We start from the raw sequence: 15065 nt of genomic DNA, 5'->3' as shown, positions 1-15065 counted from the left end.
GTTTTTGTTGATAACATCTTTTAAAGACTTTTTTGTCAGTAATGGAATCTTTCATATAACAAATTAGTAGTTAACCCAACTAAATCGCTAATGTTTGTTGTATTATTTCTCTAATAAAATATAGAGAAAATGATAAATTGATCCTAATTTTTTTAGTGAATATTTAAGTTCTTGAGAGTTTGAAAATACATTTAAGTTCTTGAGAATTTGAAAATACATTAAGTTTTTAGCTTTCTTAAAATTTGGACATATCAATCTCTGCATCTAATTTATATCATTTTAAAAACTTGTCTATACCAAATTAAGACAACGGAGCCACGTTTGAATTTTTTCGTTAAATTTGACGGATCAAATCATTGTTATCAAATTCGGCTTGACCAGAAACCCGATCACCCGGTTATCTAGGGCCGAACCACTCGTCAGACCATCTACTTAATATACTAAAACTGGTTTTCTCCCAACTAATAAGGGTGACGTGTCGATCTTTCGTGAGTCCGTTTTCCCTCCAAAACAAATGAAATTTTTCATCTATTCTAAATTATTTTATAAAAAATACCTTTATTATAATTATATTATATTATAATTAATATTTAATGAATAATATATAATTATACTAATTTAGAAACATATCTTCATTATCAAATCAATATTTAATGCACTATTAAACTACTTATCAATTATAATGCGTAATTACTGCACATAATAAAAAATTGCCTTAATAATAAGTAATTTACATATTTATTTTTATTTTACTAAGGTCTATAAATAGTATTTTTCTGTGGTACATGAATCTAAATTTGAGAGTCAGCTCATAATTTTATATTTAGTATTTTTTTACTACTTCATAGAATAAGAATGTATTCTTCATTTTTTATTGAAGTTGATCCTTTTAAGGTATAATTTATAATTTTTTATAATATTTTTCATATACTCATTATATTATATTATTCTTTTAATAATTTATTAATTGTTGTTACTCTAAGTTATTTTTATCGTCTAATGTTCCAGTTCGATTGTCTTTTACCACAGTCGTTTACAATGCATCACATCCATGAAATACCTCATCGAGTTGTCTTCACTGATTCAGGTTCCAACTACATGGATATAAGCGTTCAAAGAAGGGGCAATAATCTCTACTTTACCGAAGGATGGTTGGATCTACTTACCTATTATGACCAACCTAATGAAATGTGGTTAAAGTTAGCTTTCTTGGGAGGAGCTCGATTTTTGATTGAGGAATTGCATCCACAGAATTTTATAGGGTAAGTTCAAGTTCCATCCCCTCCATATTTTTTACGTCTGGCCGAAAATCTTCAAAGTGGAGCACATAATGAGATTGAATTCTCTCAGTTTAAGTTCAGTTTTGCTAAATATTCGTGACAAACTCGGATATGCAATTTCAACGATTGGTAATATATTTAAATTATCTTATTTTAAGTTATTCATTATTAGAATAATTTTATAACATATTGTGATTTTTTTCAGAAATTACCGGCTTTCTTTTGCATGCATGCAATGCCATTGAAAGGAATAAGGGTTAGTTTGGTTTCTCGGTGTGGCAATTTTATACCTTGCTGCATTGCATGGATAGCGGATGATGAAGCTTATTTAACAAGAGGATGGTTTGAATTTGCACGAATTCTAAATGTTGATATTTACGATGTTATTTTAGTTGGCTATCGTTACGAGAATGACTCTATATTATACGTGACTAAGAACTAGAATAGATTCAATATTGTTTAAGTAATTTGGTTTTAATATTAGTATTTGATTAAATTATAATTAAAAAATTTTAAATTATTGCCTTAATTTATATATTATGAGTATTTTTCATGGATGTACTATTTTTAAATAATTTAATAATTAATAAAATGAAGTGGTGCCATATATATTATTTAAGTTTATTTTTATCCTTTATTTCTTTATTTGTATTTTCATTATATTTGACAAAAAATTTCTACCTAAACATATAGTTTTCGTTGACCTAAACACAATTTAGTTGCCAATAAAAATCAATTTTATCTATAAAAAATAATGAAACATGTATCTTTTGATATTATATTAATATAGTAAGTAGACATTATGATATAATAATATCTTTAATTGTATTATAATTAGCTTATAAATAATGTATGATTATATTATTTTAGGAAACTTTTTTCATTATAATTATATCAAATTAATATTTAATTATGATAAAATATGTTAATTATAATTATATCATAAAATTATAATAATTACGATAGTTATGTTATATATTTTAATTATTTATGTAAGTAAATAAACTAGAAAATAATCAAATCAAATCATGACGGTAAATAAATAATATAGAATAATATTATACATTTAATTGTATTATAATTAGCTCATGAATAATGTATGATTATATTATTTTAAGAAAATATTTTTATTATAATTATATCAAATTAATATTTAATATATTATTTAAATCTATTTTTTATATAACAATAATATTATATATATTTATATATCACTTTTTTAAACTCATTCTTACAAATATTGGCATATAATTAATATAGATAACATATATACTTAATAAATATCTTTATTAAATTAATTATAACGATTAATACAAGATAATCTCATAAGTATAACCTAATTATAGCAAGAATTTTCATAAAAATAATTGACTACTAATTTGAATATAATTGATATAGTTAAATTGATACAACCGATAAGATTGAGAATATGTAGCAATTATAGCAATTATTATATCAATTATAATATTAATTCACGTGACTTTATATACAGTAATTTTTGAATTATAATTGTCACATAATTTTAGATGTTTTATAGGTAATAATATTCATTATCACATGAATTATCATCATTACTCAATAATAATAATAATAATAATAATAATAATAATAATAATAATAATAATAATAATAATAATAATAATAATAATTTTGAGTTTATATAATTAATATAATTGATATAGTTCTAATTCTCATTTGTATGTAATAATTTTATTAGTATGTATTCACAGTTTTAATCAATATATAATAATAATAATATTATATGGACATAAAATTAATTAGTTAACAAATTGAATTTAGTTTATGAATTTTATTTTCTACTCAAATTTTTAATCATTAGTGATTTTATTTTTTATATTTACAGTAAATTTTGACTATAAAAAAATTAGTTTTGATTGTTTTCTATTTTATTTATTTACAGTTATAATTAAATTTGATATAATTATAGTAATATAAAGCTGCTTCATATATAGCAATAATATTATAAAAAATATTATTGCACGATTGTAGAATAAAAAATAATCATATATATAAAACGAAATAATTATAACAAAAAAATTAATACATGTGATTTAAATATTTTTAATAGCTGGTAACATAGAGTTTAACAAAATATAATTCATATATTTTTTTATTTATGTATATGTATATAATTATTTATGTATATATATATATAATTATTTAACAAAATTAATATATACGTATATATAAATAAAAAATTATTATAATTTTTGAAAATTATACATGAATTTTTTTCTCAAATAAATTTATTTTAATTATATTACAATTAGCTCATGAATAATGCATGATTATATTAATTTAAGAAAATATCTTCATTATAATTATATCAAATTAATATTTAATGCGTTATTAAACTACTTATAAATCATTGATATTTTTAATCATTCTAATTATATCAATTGATATAGTTCTAATTCTCATTTAAGTGCAATAATTTTATTAGGAGATAATTGATGCACACATTAATAGTGACCCATTTAATTTGATATCAATTAGTGGATAATAATAATAATAATAATAATAATAATAATAATAATAATAATAATAATAATAATAATAATAATAATAAAGTCTATATGGTACATGCATTATATTTTAAAAAGGTAAAATATATTTTAAAAAATTAGAGTATTAATAATCAATTATGATTAATATCAACATCAATAATTAATTTTTATAATTATTTTTTGTACTACTAAAGGTTACATATAGTGTTTTTCTTTTTTGTAGAATAAAAAATATTGTGATTCATAACATTTTTGTAAAGTTATATCGTATGGATACAAGATTAATTAGATAACAAATTGAATTTTAATTAATATGTTTTATTTTCTACTCATATTTTTTCATTAATTATTTTACTTTTTATATTTACAGTAATATTGAATGTAAAAAAGAAAAAAATAATATTGAATGTTATCTATTTTATTTATTTAGATTCATAATTAAATTTTATATAATTATAGCAAGTATCTAGGATTAATAATAATATAATAGTATAATTTTAAGTTGTATAACATAATAAAAAAAATGTAGCAACTTATGTATGCTTCCTATATAGCAATAATATTATATATATTTATATATCTCATCTTTTAGCTCTTTTCTAAAAATATTGGCATATAATTAATGTCGATAACATATATATTGAGTAAGTATCACCATTGAAAATATTTGTTAACTATTACCGTGTATAATTAGTGTGTGTAATATATATAAGGATTAATAGTGTATTGTTACAATTATTTATCATCTAGAAAATTCGTACCTCAGACATAGAACTTCTTCTGTTTATTATTTTTCATACCTAAAGGATACTAACTACGATTCTATCAACAGTATTGCCTATGATAGATTATGTAATGAAAAAGTTTGAAAAATAAAGACAAGAATTATAAGGTTATGAAAAGTCTCATCCAATTTTGACAAGAACAACACGACTTACATAGAAATGGTTCTTATGGATGATAAGATAAGTTGATTATTTTCTATGATTCTTTCAAGTGATGCTAGGTCCATTTTATAAATATTTTTTGTTTATATTTTAAGTTTATTTGATAAATAAACCCTTGCACGAATTAAAGACAGTGCAATTTTATAGATTTATAAGTGCGTGCTAATAGCCTTCATATTTAATTTGTTTTAGAGTGTGATAATAGCCAATATGTTTGTGGGTAGATTTAACTATTACTATATTATTTATGATCACATTCAGTATATATGTCTGATTTATCGAAGAAAGTAGATTATTAAAATCGATTAATAACTATTTTAGAGTTAATCCAATTAATACTAAATTTAAAAAAAACAAACAATGCATAACATATTAATTTTTTATTAATAAAATTATTATAATTTAAATTAATTTTAAAAAATAATTTAAAATTATAATTTCAATCTTATCACGTGCATCACACGAGTAATTACACTTGTTCAAGTATTAGACTCGGTAAAAATCGGTTCAATCGGTGAGTTTTAAGAAAATCGGTGACCCGGCCGGTTTTTATAACCCGGACCGGGTCATGTTTAACCTTTGTATTTTTTTATTTGAAAAACGGGGACGTTGCCTTTCACTGTGCAACGCCACCTCCCCCAAAGTTCCATAACCCCTAATACCCACCGCTCTCTTCTCTCTGATCTCGCCACTCTCCCTCAAGTTCATTGAGTCTCACCTCTCTCACGGCTGGTGTCGCCGTCGCCCTATCTGTCTCCGGTATCTCGAATCTCTCGCGATCGTTTCGAACTCAAGCTCGTCGCCGCCTCAAGCTCGCCGCGCTCTGTCTCCATCGCAAGATCTGTTGCGCTTTGTCACCATCGCAAGCTCTGTCGTGCTCTGTCACCGTCAACGCTTCTTGCTTCGGCCGTCAACGCTCCTTGCAGGTGAGATTTAGCTTCCTTCGGCCCTGTTATTTCTTTTTCAATTTCATTGCTCTAAATCATCAGTATATCTTGAATTTGCTGTTGAAAGTTGAGTTTGTTGCTGAAATAATGATTTAGCTAATTTTGCTGTAAATCATATTTGGAGAATTGGGGTTTAAGTTTTTATTGCTGAAAGTTATCATAGTTGAATTTGTTGTTGAAAATTATCAATGAGCTGAATTTGTTGCTAGGAATAGAATTTGTTGCTGGCTGTAAATTGAATTTGATGCTGAACATATCACTGAGTAAAATTTTTGTTGCTGGAAGTAGAATTTGTTGCTGTCTGTAAGTTGAATTTGATGCTGAACATATCACTGAGTAAAATTTTTTGTTGCTGGAAGTAGAATTTATTGCGGCCTGTAAGTTGAATTTGATGCTGAACATATCACTGAGTAAATTTTTTTGTGGCTGGAAGTAGAATTTGTTGCTGTCTGTAAGTTGAATTTGATGCTGCATAGATCACCGAGTAAAATTTTTTGTTGCTAGAAGTAGAATTTGTTGCTGTAAGTCTTTTGTTTTATCTTTTGTTAGAATCTCAAAAATGTCTTTATCACAAACGCCATTCGAAATGCCACCATCTCAAGAACAAGTATTGTCAACTCCTCAGGTTACAACTAAAAGAGTTTATAAGAATAGAGGGAAGCCTGATCCTGCTTAGGAGCATTGTAAACAAATTGTTGAAAAATCAAGGAAAATTACTATGATGTGCATATATTGTGAGAAACTTGTTAGGGGAGGTGGGGAGGTGGAATTAATCGATATAAGTATCACTTGGATTTGATTTATCGATTATGTTATCTTTTGCTTGTTCTTATTCATTTAAATTGAGAAAAAATTTTTTCTAATGACTAGTTTATTGACTTTTTTTACATTATTAGTTATGTCTAAGAATTGATATTTGGTTATATTTAGTTATTATTATGTTTATGAAGACATGTATTTTAACTTTTGATTATAATTTTATATTTTATTTAATTATGACCGAGTTAACCGAGTGAATCAACGACCCACCGGTTGAACCAGTGACCCGATGACCCGGTGGTATGACCGGGTTAAATACCGGTTCGGTTCTGATAACTATGACATCAAATGAATAAAAAGATTGATGTCTCCAAATTTTGAGAAAATAAAAAACTTAAATATATTTTCAAATCTTTTTACACTTAAATATATTTATCATTTTCTCTAAAATATAATAAAATTAGTCGTTGAGCCGGATTCGATTAATCCTAGCCGGTGGCCGTAGGTACCCACTGACGATAGAACCTTCTAACGCAGATCGATCTCCTCCTCATTCTTCACTTTGCCATGGCCTTTTGCCGATCGCCTTCGTCTTCTTCTTCTTCCTCTGATTCTTCATCCTCGTCTTCCTCGCCGTTTGAGTCTTCCAACAGTGCAAAGTTCTGGATCCTCCATGGCATTATGGCCGGAGTTGCAGTTGCTGCTGCGGTCAGTGCTCGCGCCTACTGGACTCGGGTCAAGAAATTCCGGAACCGGGTTGTCGGCATCATACCCGCCCGATTTGCTTCTACCCGGTTTCAGGGAAAGCCTCTCGTTGAGATTCTTGGTAAACCTATGATCCAGGTCTAATACTCTTCTTTCAATTTTTTTTTTCCATTTAAACTATAGATGGTTACTTGTCTTCTATGTTAATGCTGATTTAATTTTTTGTTGACATTTTGTGTGTTTCGTGGAATAGTTTTAGCTCAGGGTTCATATCCAATGTTGGGAAATGAATGAACATGGTATAGAAATAAAATTGTGACAATTTTTGGACACTATTTTCAGATAATAATCTTCAAAGAGCATGACAGTTTTCCCAACTTGAAATAAAATTGTGACTCTAGCTTTTGTCTTTCAGGTTAATAAAACTGAACAACTTGAAGTAATGGAATAAAGAGAAAGGAAATTGTGCATCCTAGTACACTATGGTCTAGATTTGTTTACAGTTAAAAGTTAAACTGGAAATACTAAAGAATTTCAAATGATAATTTTCTTTATAATTTGTGTACAGTAAGGAAGGATGCTGGATTGCTGGTCAATCATTATTGCCACATTGTTATTCTGAGCTAACTTGACAAATTAGTGTAACAATAAGAAACAAGAGAAGTGTTGCTTGTTACAATGTACCAAACATGACATGAGAAAATAGAGCATAGTATACTTGTTTGAAGTTGGATTTTTGGAAGTTAAATAAGTGTCTGGAGAAATGGGTACATGTGTAGGCAGTGTAAAATTGTACAAGCTGCACTAACATGGTGGGGAACTCTACTCAAGGTGCATTTTGGGTGTTCTTCAGGTTGTGTTATATGCTTAACTATTTGTTTATTTATTTTTATTGCTATTTCTCTCAATTTTTGCACTTATTACTTCTATTTTTTTTATTGTCAACTAGAAACTTCAGTACCTTTGATTTCTTTTACTATTTTCTCAGCAAATTTTTCTTAGTTTATTGTTTCTAATGTTCCAATTTTAATGTATACTGCTTATGTATGGCCGGTTTTTTACAGAGGACATGGGAAAGGGCAAAGCTGGCAGCCACGTTGGATCAAGTTGGTATGTCTATGTACATGATCTTCATTTAATCTAGGCTTGAATGTAACTATATTATATAACTACCTATTATAAATTGTTGGAAGTTGTGTTATAAAATAAAGGCCTCTAAGTATATATTATTTGTTTCACCTTAGCTGTAGTCTAAATTCTATTCTCGTATTCAAGCAAGTCTTGTTTGATAAAATTAGATTAGGCATTTTACCTCGATTTGGTGCCTTAAAGGAATCTACCTCTTAATATTATCGTAATCCATTTTTCTTAAAAGCTAGTGTTATCTTCTACTTCCTATCCTTTGTGTCAACAATTAATCGGCAATGGTTTCCCGGATAATGATGTTACAATCTTTTTTGGTTTTGATACATGAATGATGTGGTGAATACTAGTATAGTCAGGGAGCTTCCAGCCTTCAACATGATGTTGACCATTCTGATCTTATTCTCCTTCCATCTGTGTAATTCTATCTCATATTTTATGGGTGCTCATCATCCACAGCTCCTACATTGGAGATTGATATCTAAACACCAAAAGCATAAGCGAGTTTTAAGAATAGTTGCTTCAAATGACCTTCTCAGACCTGTCACCCCTTCCTCTTTTTTTTCTTTTTTTTTTTTTAAATTTTAAATTTTTTTTTTTGGGACCAGGGTTCCTCTTTAGAGGACTCAGAACATGGCAAATGATCACCTTGAGATATTTCAGATTTCAGAATCCATTGCCCCCCTAATTTTGAAGGACTGTGACATTAAGATCCATAAGTGTGTTAAAATGTTTAACCAGCTTTGCACCAAGTATGTATGTATCTTTTGAGATATCCATGGAATACTTTCACCACAAGAGGACTATACCAGTATCCGTCTTTAACTTTTGCTACTTAAATGCCCAAGAAGTGACGGGCATGCAAGGTCTTCTGTCTAAATATGATGCCATAGATGTTGTTTGACCTAAGTTATTCCATCATTGTCTTTGCTAGCATTGTCAACGTCATCAACTTACAGAATCAAATATATGTTGCCTTGTAGAGTTTGATGATAAAACACAGAATGATCAGCTTCACTTAGCATCTACCAAATTGTTGAACCACAATGGAGAATCTACCAATCTACCAAACTAATCTCTAGCAGACTACTCTAGGCCAGAATGAGACTTATTCTGAGCATGTTCTTTTGCAATTGGGCGGCCCTTGACTATAGCACCCTTTGTACAAACCTTCAGATTATAAAATCATTAAACAAACCAACCATCAATCTTCCAAGAGGAAGAGAGACCTTTTTCCTCTATCATTATTTTGGGCTTTGGGTTAACTTGCCATTAATATTTGGGTGATAATTATCAATGTAATGTTATATGTTTAGTGTTTACATTTCTTCTCTATTGTGAAACCTCTTGGGATTTTGATTCTAGAAATTGTCAGTGTTCCCTACATTTAATCTGGTTTACTTTTTTGATGTTTGATTGCTAATCTGATTATAGTTGTGGCAACTGATGATGAAAAGATTGCTGAGTGCTGTCGAAAGTTTGGAGCTGATGTTGTAATGACATCTGAGTCTTGTCGAAATGGTAACAAAAATTAGTTGCATATTGGAACTGTTAAGTTACAATTATTAATAAGATATTGTCTTTATTTGATTCTTTCTTTCTTCTTCTTGGTCTTACAATGATTCATAACTTTTTTTATGCTTGATAGGTACTGAGCGCTGCAGTGAAGCCCTAGAGAAGCTTGGTAAAAACTATGATATTGTTGTCAACATTCAGGGTGATGAACCTCTTATTGAACCTGAAATAATTGATGGCATTGTCAAAGCTTTGCAGGTAAGAATTTACTTTTTGCTTTGGTTTATTGTAGCTGATACCATTAAAGATGGAGACATTTTTACGTGGCAACAATGAATGATTATTTTGCTTTAGGCTCTGGTTATATGCACAGTTTTCTTAGCAAAATCGGGATTCAATGATACTGAATGCATCCTTTAATATCAGTACGTTACAAGATTCACACGCATGACAATATATTAACCAACAAGTTATTATGCTAGCTCTCAACTTTTTCTCTCAAGTGATGCTGTAAAGTGTGATCTCTAAGACTCTAACGATACACTCCTTAAGCGGAACCAAGAAAAAACATGTGAGAGAAGATGTTATATGGTAAAAGATCACATTTCACAACATCACTCGAGAGAAAAAAATTGAGAGGATCTATTCCCCATTACTGGATCTATATTTTTTTCAATACTATGATCTGTCATGTTGTCTACACTCTACAGGCAACTCCAGATGCGGTGTTCAGTACTGCAGTCACATCTTTAAAGCCAGAAGATGCACTTGATCCGAATAGAGTGAAATGTGTCGTAGATAATCGTGGTTATGCTATCTATTTTTCACGAGGATTGATCCCATTCAACAAGTAAGTTAGGAACACTTAGAAGGTTGATTTTTCATCATCATCATCATCATCATCATATATATATATATATATATATATATATATATATATGAAGGCACTCAAACTTAATAAATTCATGCACGGTACAGGTCGGGAAAAGTCAATCAACAATTTCCTTATTTGCTTCATCTGGGGATACAGGTACCGGTGTTCAATTCTTTGGGCATGATAATAATAATTCCTCTTCATTCATGGGTCTATTACCAGTATTTGCTTCATTGGGATGTAATGTTTGTGTTTCTACACGTCTTGCAGAGCTATGATACAAAGTTTCTGAAGATATATCCAGATCTTCAGCCTACTCCATTGCAACTCGAGGAAGATTTGGAACAGCTTAAAGTTCTCGAGAACGGCTATAAGATGAAGGTTCCTGAATGTTTTCATACAAGTCATTAATTCGTCAATGTCTTACTGGCTTGCATTTATTTAAAAATTTTATGTGGTTAGCATTGGCCTTAAATAGTCTTAGTGGTATTATGATGGAACTGGATCAAAAAGTTAGGGTATGGAAAAGTATTGAGAACTGTGTTTAGTGAAAGAGAGTCTTGCTCAAAATGACTTGAAATCTACATGGGTTGGAGGATATGTTCAGTAGCTCATCTCCTCACCTACCTAAACTCCACAGTCTCTTCTTGACTCCTGTCTTTCCCTTATGCTTATCTACAATTGTTAAACTCTCAAGTAAACTCCTATGACTTAGGAGTCTAGTCCCTAGATACTTGCTTGAAAGCTTGGACCTAATGAACATGAGAGAACTTGTACATACGTGGGATAACCTCGTAAATTTATTGTTCTTGTTAGAATTTGATCTCAAGCACTAGAACACTGCATTATACATGAAGCACTTTAACTTAGTGCTTCCAAAGTTGATGATTTTGATGTCTGGTACTTTTTTATGATTTCATTTGTGTTTCCGTAGTATTTCGTTCATTATGATAAAACCAAAATCTTGTCGTTATACTTTTATTATGTATGTTTATTATAATTAGATATGTAATTAGTTTGTAATATTATTTTCAAAATAAGTAAACTCTTGCAAGTTTTATTGGTCGAATTTTGTATTTGAGTTTACACATCCATCATGAGTGTAGGATAAATTCAAGAGTTTTGACATCCGCTCTGGCGCAAACTTCTTAGAAACTTTCTCATGGAGCCCACAGCTGTTTTCTTTTTCTTATTATTTTCTTTTTTTTTTCCCTTGGTCTGAACTCTGAACCTAGCATACAGCTGTAGCAAGCTATATTTGCAGTTAATTGGGCTGCTTATTATTGAGCCGAATTCTTCTGTTCTCTCCCCTTACATAAACCTACTTAAGAAAAGGTGTCTTGTTAGTCAAATACTCATACAATATAGTCCAAGGTTCGGATCCCATTTACATACATTGAACAGTCCAAGCTTTCAAGAAAGAATGTTCCTGCCATATTATTTGTTAAAATCCGTGATTAACCAATAAAATAATAGAGTAAATAGTAATCAGGAGATGAGAGAAAGTTACTTGATGTGGCTTACATGAGAGGAATACTAGCATCTATTTATAACAATAGTGAAATCCTAATAGTAATAAGGAAATAATGATAAATATCAATGCTAATTTTCTGCATAAGGTTGGTACGTTGTTTACTTTTCATTTCAACTTTAGATGTATTTTGCATAGGTGGGTGTATTAACATTTTAAGATATATAATCATTGATTGACCAATATAATATTTATTTAAGCTTTCGGGAGATGATTGATAAAATTGTATTAGCTAGAAAAGCTGCATATATTCCGTAAATACCTTACAGTTTTAGCAGCCAATGATAGCAAACATTGAACTGAATACCTGGTGAGTGCTTGTAGCGTAAGATGTTTTGCTGTTATTTTCATGTAATAAATCTTTTAATTCTCAATTTGAATAAAACTGATTGTGAGTCAAAATCCGGTTCTGACTTATTAGACTCAAATGTGATAGTTACAGATCCTCTTGAAGTTTGTAATAGGATTTTGCATTTAAAAAAAGAAAAAAGAAAAAAAAAGGGGCTTTGGGGGGGGATAAAATTATCCCAAAGTGTTAATCAAACTCACTATTGCCTTTGAACAAGAAGAAAGTGCCTACAGTTTTAAAGACATTTCACGTTTTGAAATGGATGTAAAATGTCTCTAATGACTTCTTCGTTTATCAACTTTGTCATTGTGGATTGTTTTGATTTAAATCTTTTTTTGAGTTAGTCATTCATACCATTATTGTGCATGTTATCCTTGAAAAGATGAAAATTAACTTTTGCAATCTATTATTGTAGGTAATAAAAGTTAACCACGAGGCCCATGGTGTTGACATTCCAGAAGATGTTCAAAAGATAGAATCTCTAATGCGTGAGAGGAACTTGTCTTGAACTCTTGGTTATGACTATGAAACTTCCTGAAAACTAACCACTAAAATCATCAAGTTTGGAATTAAATTTTGTTCTTATTCGTTTTCCTAATAGTCATGCTTGTTTCTATCCACACAAACTGTGTTCTGTAATGTATGTTCACTTGTGAAGTTTGTTCTGTTTTAATCCAGTGGTATTTATAACATGGAAAGTTGAGTTATACATAGATTGTGGTGCACAGATACCACTTCAGGAAAAAAAGTTGTACGGGGATTACTTGGTTGGTGCATCAATTTTTGTTGTTGGTTTTTGATTCATTTTATTTCCCCAAAAATGTTGAACTAATTTTTATTTAGAAACTGGTTGTCTGTGCATAGCTCTCCTGGTAAGGATTATATTTACCTCGCGTTTCAAATTAGACTCAAATTTTAATTGACCTAATTAGGATCCCAAATTATGATTAATGACTCGTGACTGTTCTTTATATTGATCTCCATTGATGGCGTGTTGATTTGGCATGTTAAATTGACATATTCTGCCCAATGTAGCTTAACACTAGTCATATCAGAAGGGCAAATGGTGATGATCAACATTGTTTTTGGATTCGGATATCTCAACTATGTCTTGTTCCTCCTCACCATCTGTCCAAACAAAAGACTACACCATCTTCCTAATTTCTGTCACATCAAAAAAGAAAAAATTAAAATTAAAAGTTACCAAAAGAAGAATCCTAATCCTCCTTCAGCTTTGTTATTGCTTATCTTCAACTTTTTCAGTGTACTCCTTTCTCTTTGCAGCTAAAGTCCACCAGAATTTTGCTGTTTGAAATGGCAAAAACCTTTTGGAAACATCACCAGATTTATTGCATAAGCTGGGATAGCTTGAATAAGAAATTTTATTAAAACTTCTTTTCCTACTGAGCTGGGAGCCTCAAAATATTTTCTCAATATCCACCCTGGTCTGGATCACAACTTGATTTCCAAATGTTATTCCTGATTACTCAAAATTATCCTTATGCTTCTGTGTATTGATGAAGAATGAGAAATATCTGGTACAACTCTTTCTCTTTAGCCTTTGCAAAGTTTATGTAGTCATCTGCGAAATGGAGGTGTGAGATAACTTGAGCCGAGGGGGCAATGTGAAACCCTGTTATTCTTTCATCACTTAGCGCTTCCTCCACCGGAACAATTAGAACCTCCGACCCTACAATGAAACAATACGGTGGTGATAAGGGATCCCCTTATCTCAACTTCTTTGCAAAATGATAACCTTGTATAGATTTCCAACTGTTCTGAAAGCCAAAGGCCATTATGATAAGACTCTTTTATTCTCTTTTCCCTTTGTGTTAAACTGTGAAAGGCTTCCTGTACTATGATGTATTGTCTTGGATTTGTCTACCTCTTACAAAGGCACTTTGAATAAGAGATATGATTTTATCTTGAATACCTTTTAGCCAATTCACTAAAATCTTTGATAACCTTGGCTCTTTGTCCACAATTTTTCTTCTGTTTTTCATTGTTGCGTAATTTCTCTTTTTAGCTCTTGTATTCTCCTCTGCCACAGTGCTACTCCTCTGTGAAGTCCTAGCTTTGTAGCTTATTTAGTTCCTCCTTAAGCCTTACATTTCCTTGTCTGTATATGGAAAGGTACTTTTTAATTTATTATAGAAATCATCCTTTTTACAAAATTATCGAAATTTAATATGTCTAGATGCATTGATCCCATACATTGATAGCTCATGTATGCTTAATTAGTTACCAATTTTTTTCGTATCAATTAGTTTGTCATATCTGCGTTTATTTCACGTATTAAGAACTACTTAATCTCTACCAATTAAATTAAAAAAGAGTTTTGATAATTGAATATAGTGCAATAGTAAAAGTGTAAAACACGAATTAATAATCTATTGGCTCTATTCATAACCAATTATGTTACGTGAATAAAAGAATCAGTTACTAATAAGATATTATATACATGAATACGTATTTGAAATCTTATAA

At 29.7% G+C, this 15065-nt stretch overlaps 1 protein-coding gene across 2 annotated transcripts; it reads left to right on the top strand.

Moving 5' to 3' along the window:
• The first annotated feature begins 5369 nt into the window (after window positions 1-5369).
• On the top strand, window positions 5370-14397 carry LOC130969185 (3-deoxy-manno-octulosonate cytidylyltransferase, mitochondrial). 2 transcript variants are annotated; one of them, XM_057894811.1, is made up of 9 exons: window positions 5370-5681; window positions 6999-7287; window positions 8231-8276; window positions 9744-9830; window positions 9958-10082; window positions 10535-10674; window positions 10803-10854; window positions 10969-11079; window positions 12994-14397. In XM_057894811.1, exons 2-9 carry the CDS (start codon window positions 7135-7137, stop codon window positions 13084-13086), a joined length of 807 nt encoding a protein of 268 aa, XP_057750794.1. In that variant the 5' UTR covers window positions 5370-5681; window positions 6999-7134; the 3' UTR covers window positions 13087-14397. The 2 variants fall into 2 exon arrangements, with proteins under 2 accessions (XP_057750794.1, XP_057750793.1); XM_057894810.1 differs by having other exon boundaries at window positions 6999-7304; window positions 12994-14395.
• Window positions 14398-15065: the final 668 nt, after the last annotated feature.

This window comes from Arachis stenosperma, chromosome 3 (genome assembly GCF_014773155.1).
Source record: "Arachis stenosperma cultivar V10309 chromosome 3, arast.V10309.gnm1.PFL2, whole genome shotgun sequence".
In the NCBI taxonomy this organism is placed as follows: domain Eukaryota; kingdom Viridiplantae; phylum Streptophyta; class Magnoliopsida; order Fabales; family Fabaceae; genus Arachis; species Arachis stenosperma.
Note: the sequence above shows the minus strand (reverse complement) of the source record. Positions and strands in the feature narration are given on the sequence as shown.

Bases quoted from the DNA above. Each gene is read 5' to 3' on its own strand.
- LOC130969185 (XM_057894810.1), top strand. From the start codon at position 7,029: ATGGCCTTTTGCCGATCGCCTTCGTCTTCTTCTTCTTCCTCTGATTCT. The intron at 7,305-8,230 runs GTCTAATACTCT...GGTTTTTTACAG, and splicing joins TTGGTAAACCTATGATCCAG to AGGACATGGGAAAGGGCAAA. The intron at 11,080-12,993 runs GTTCCTGAATGT...CTATTATTGTAG, and splicing joins AGAACGGCTATAAGATGAAG to GTAATAAAAGTTAACCACGA.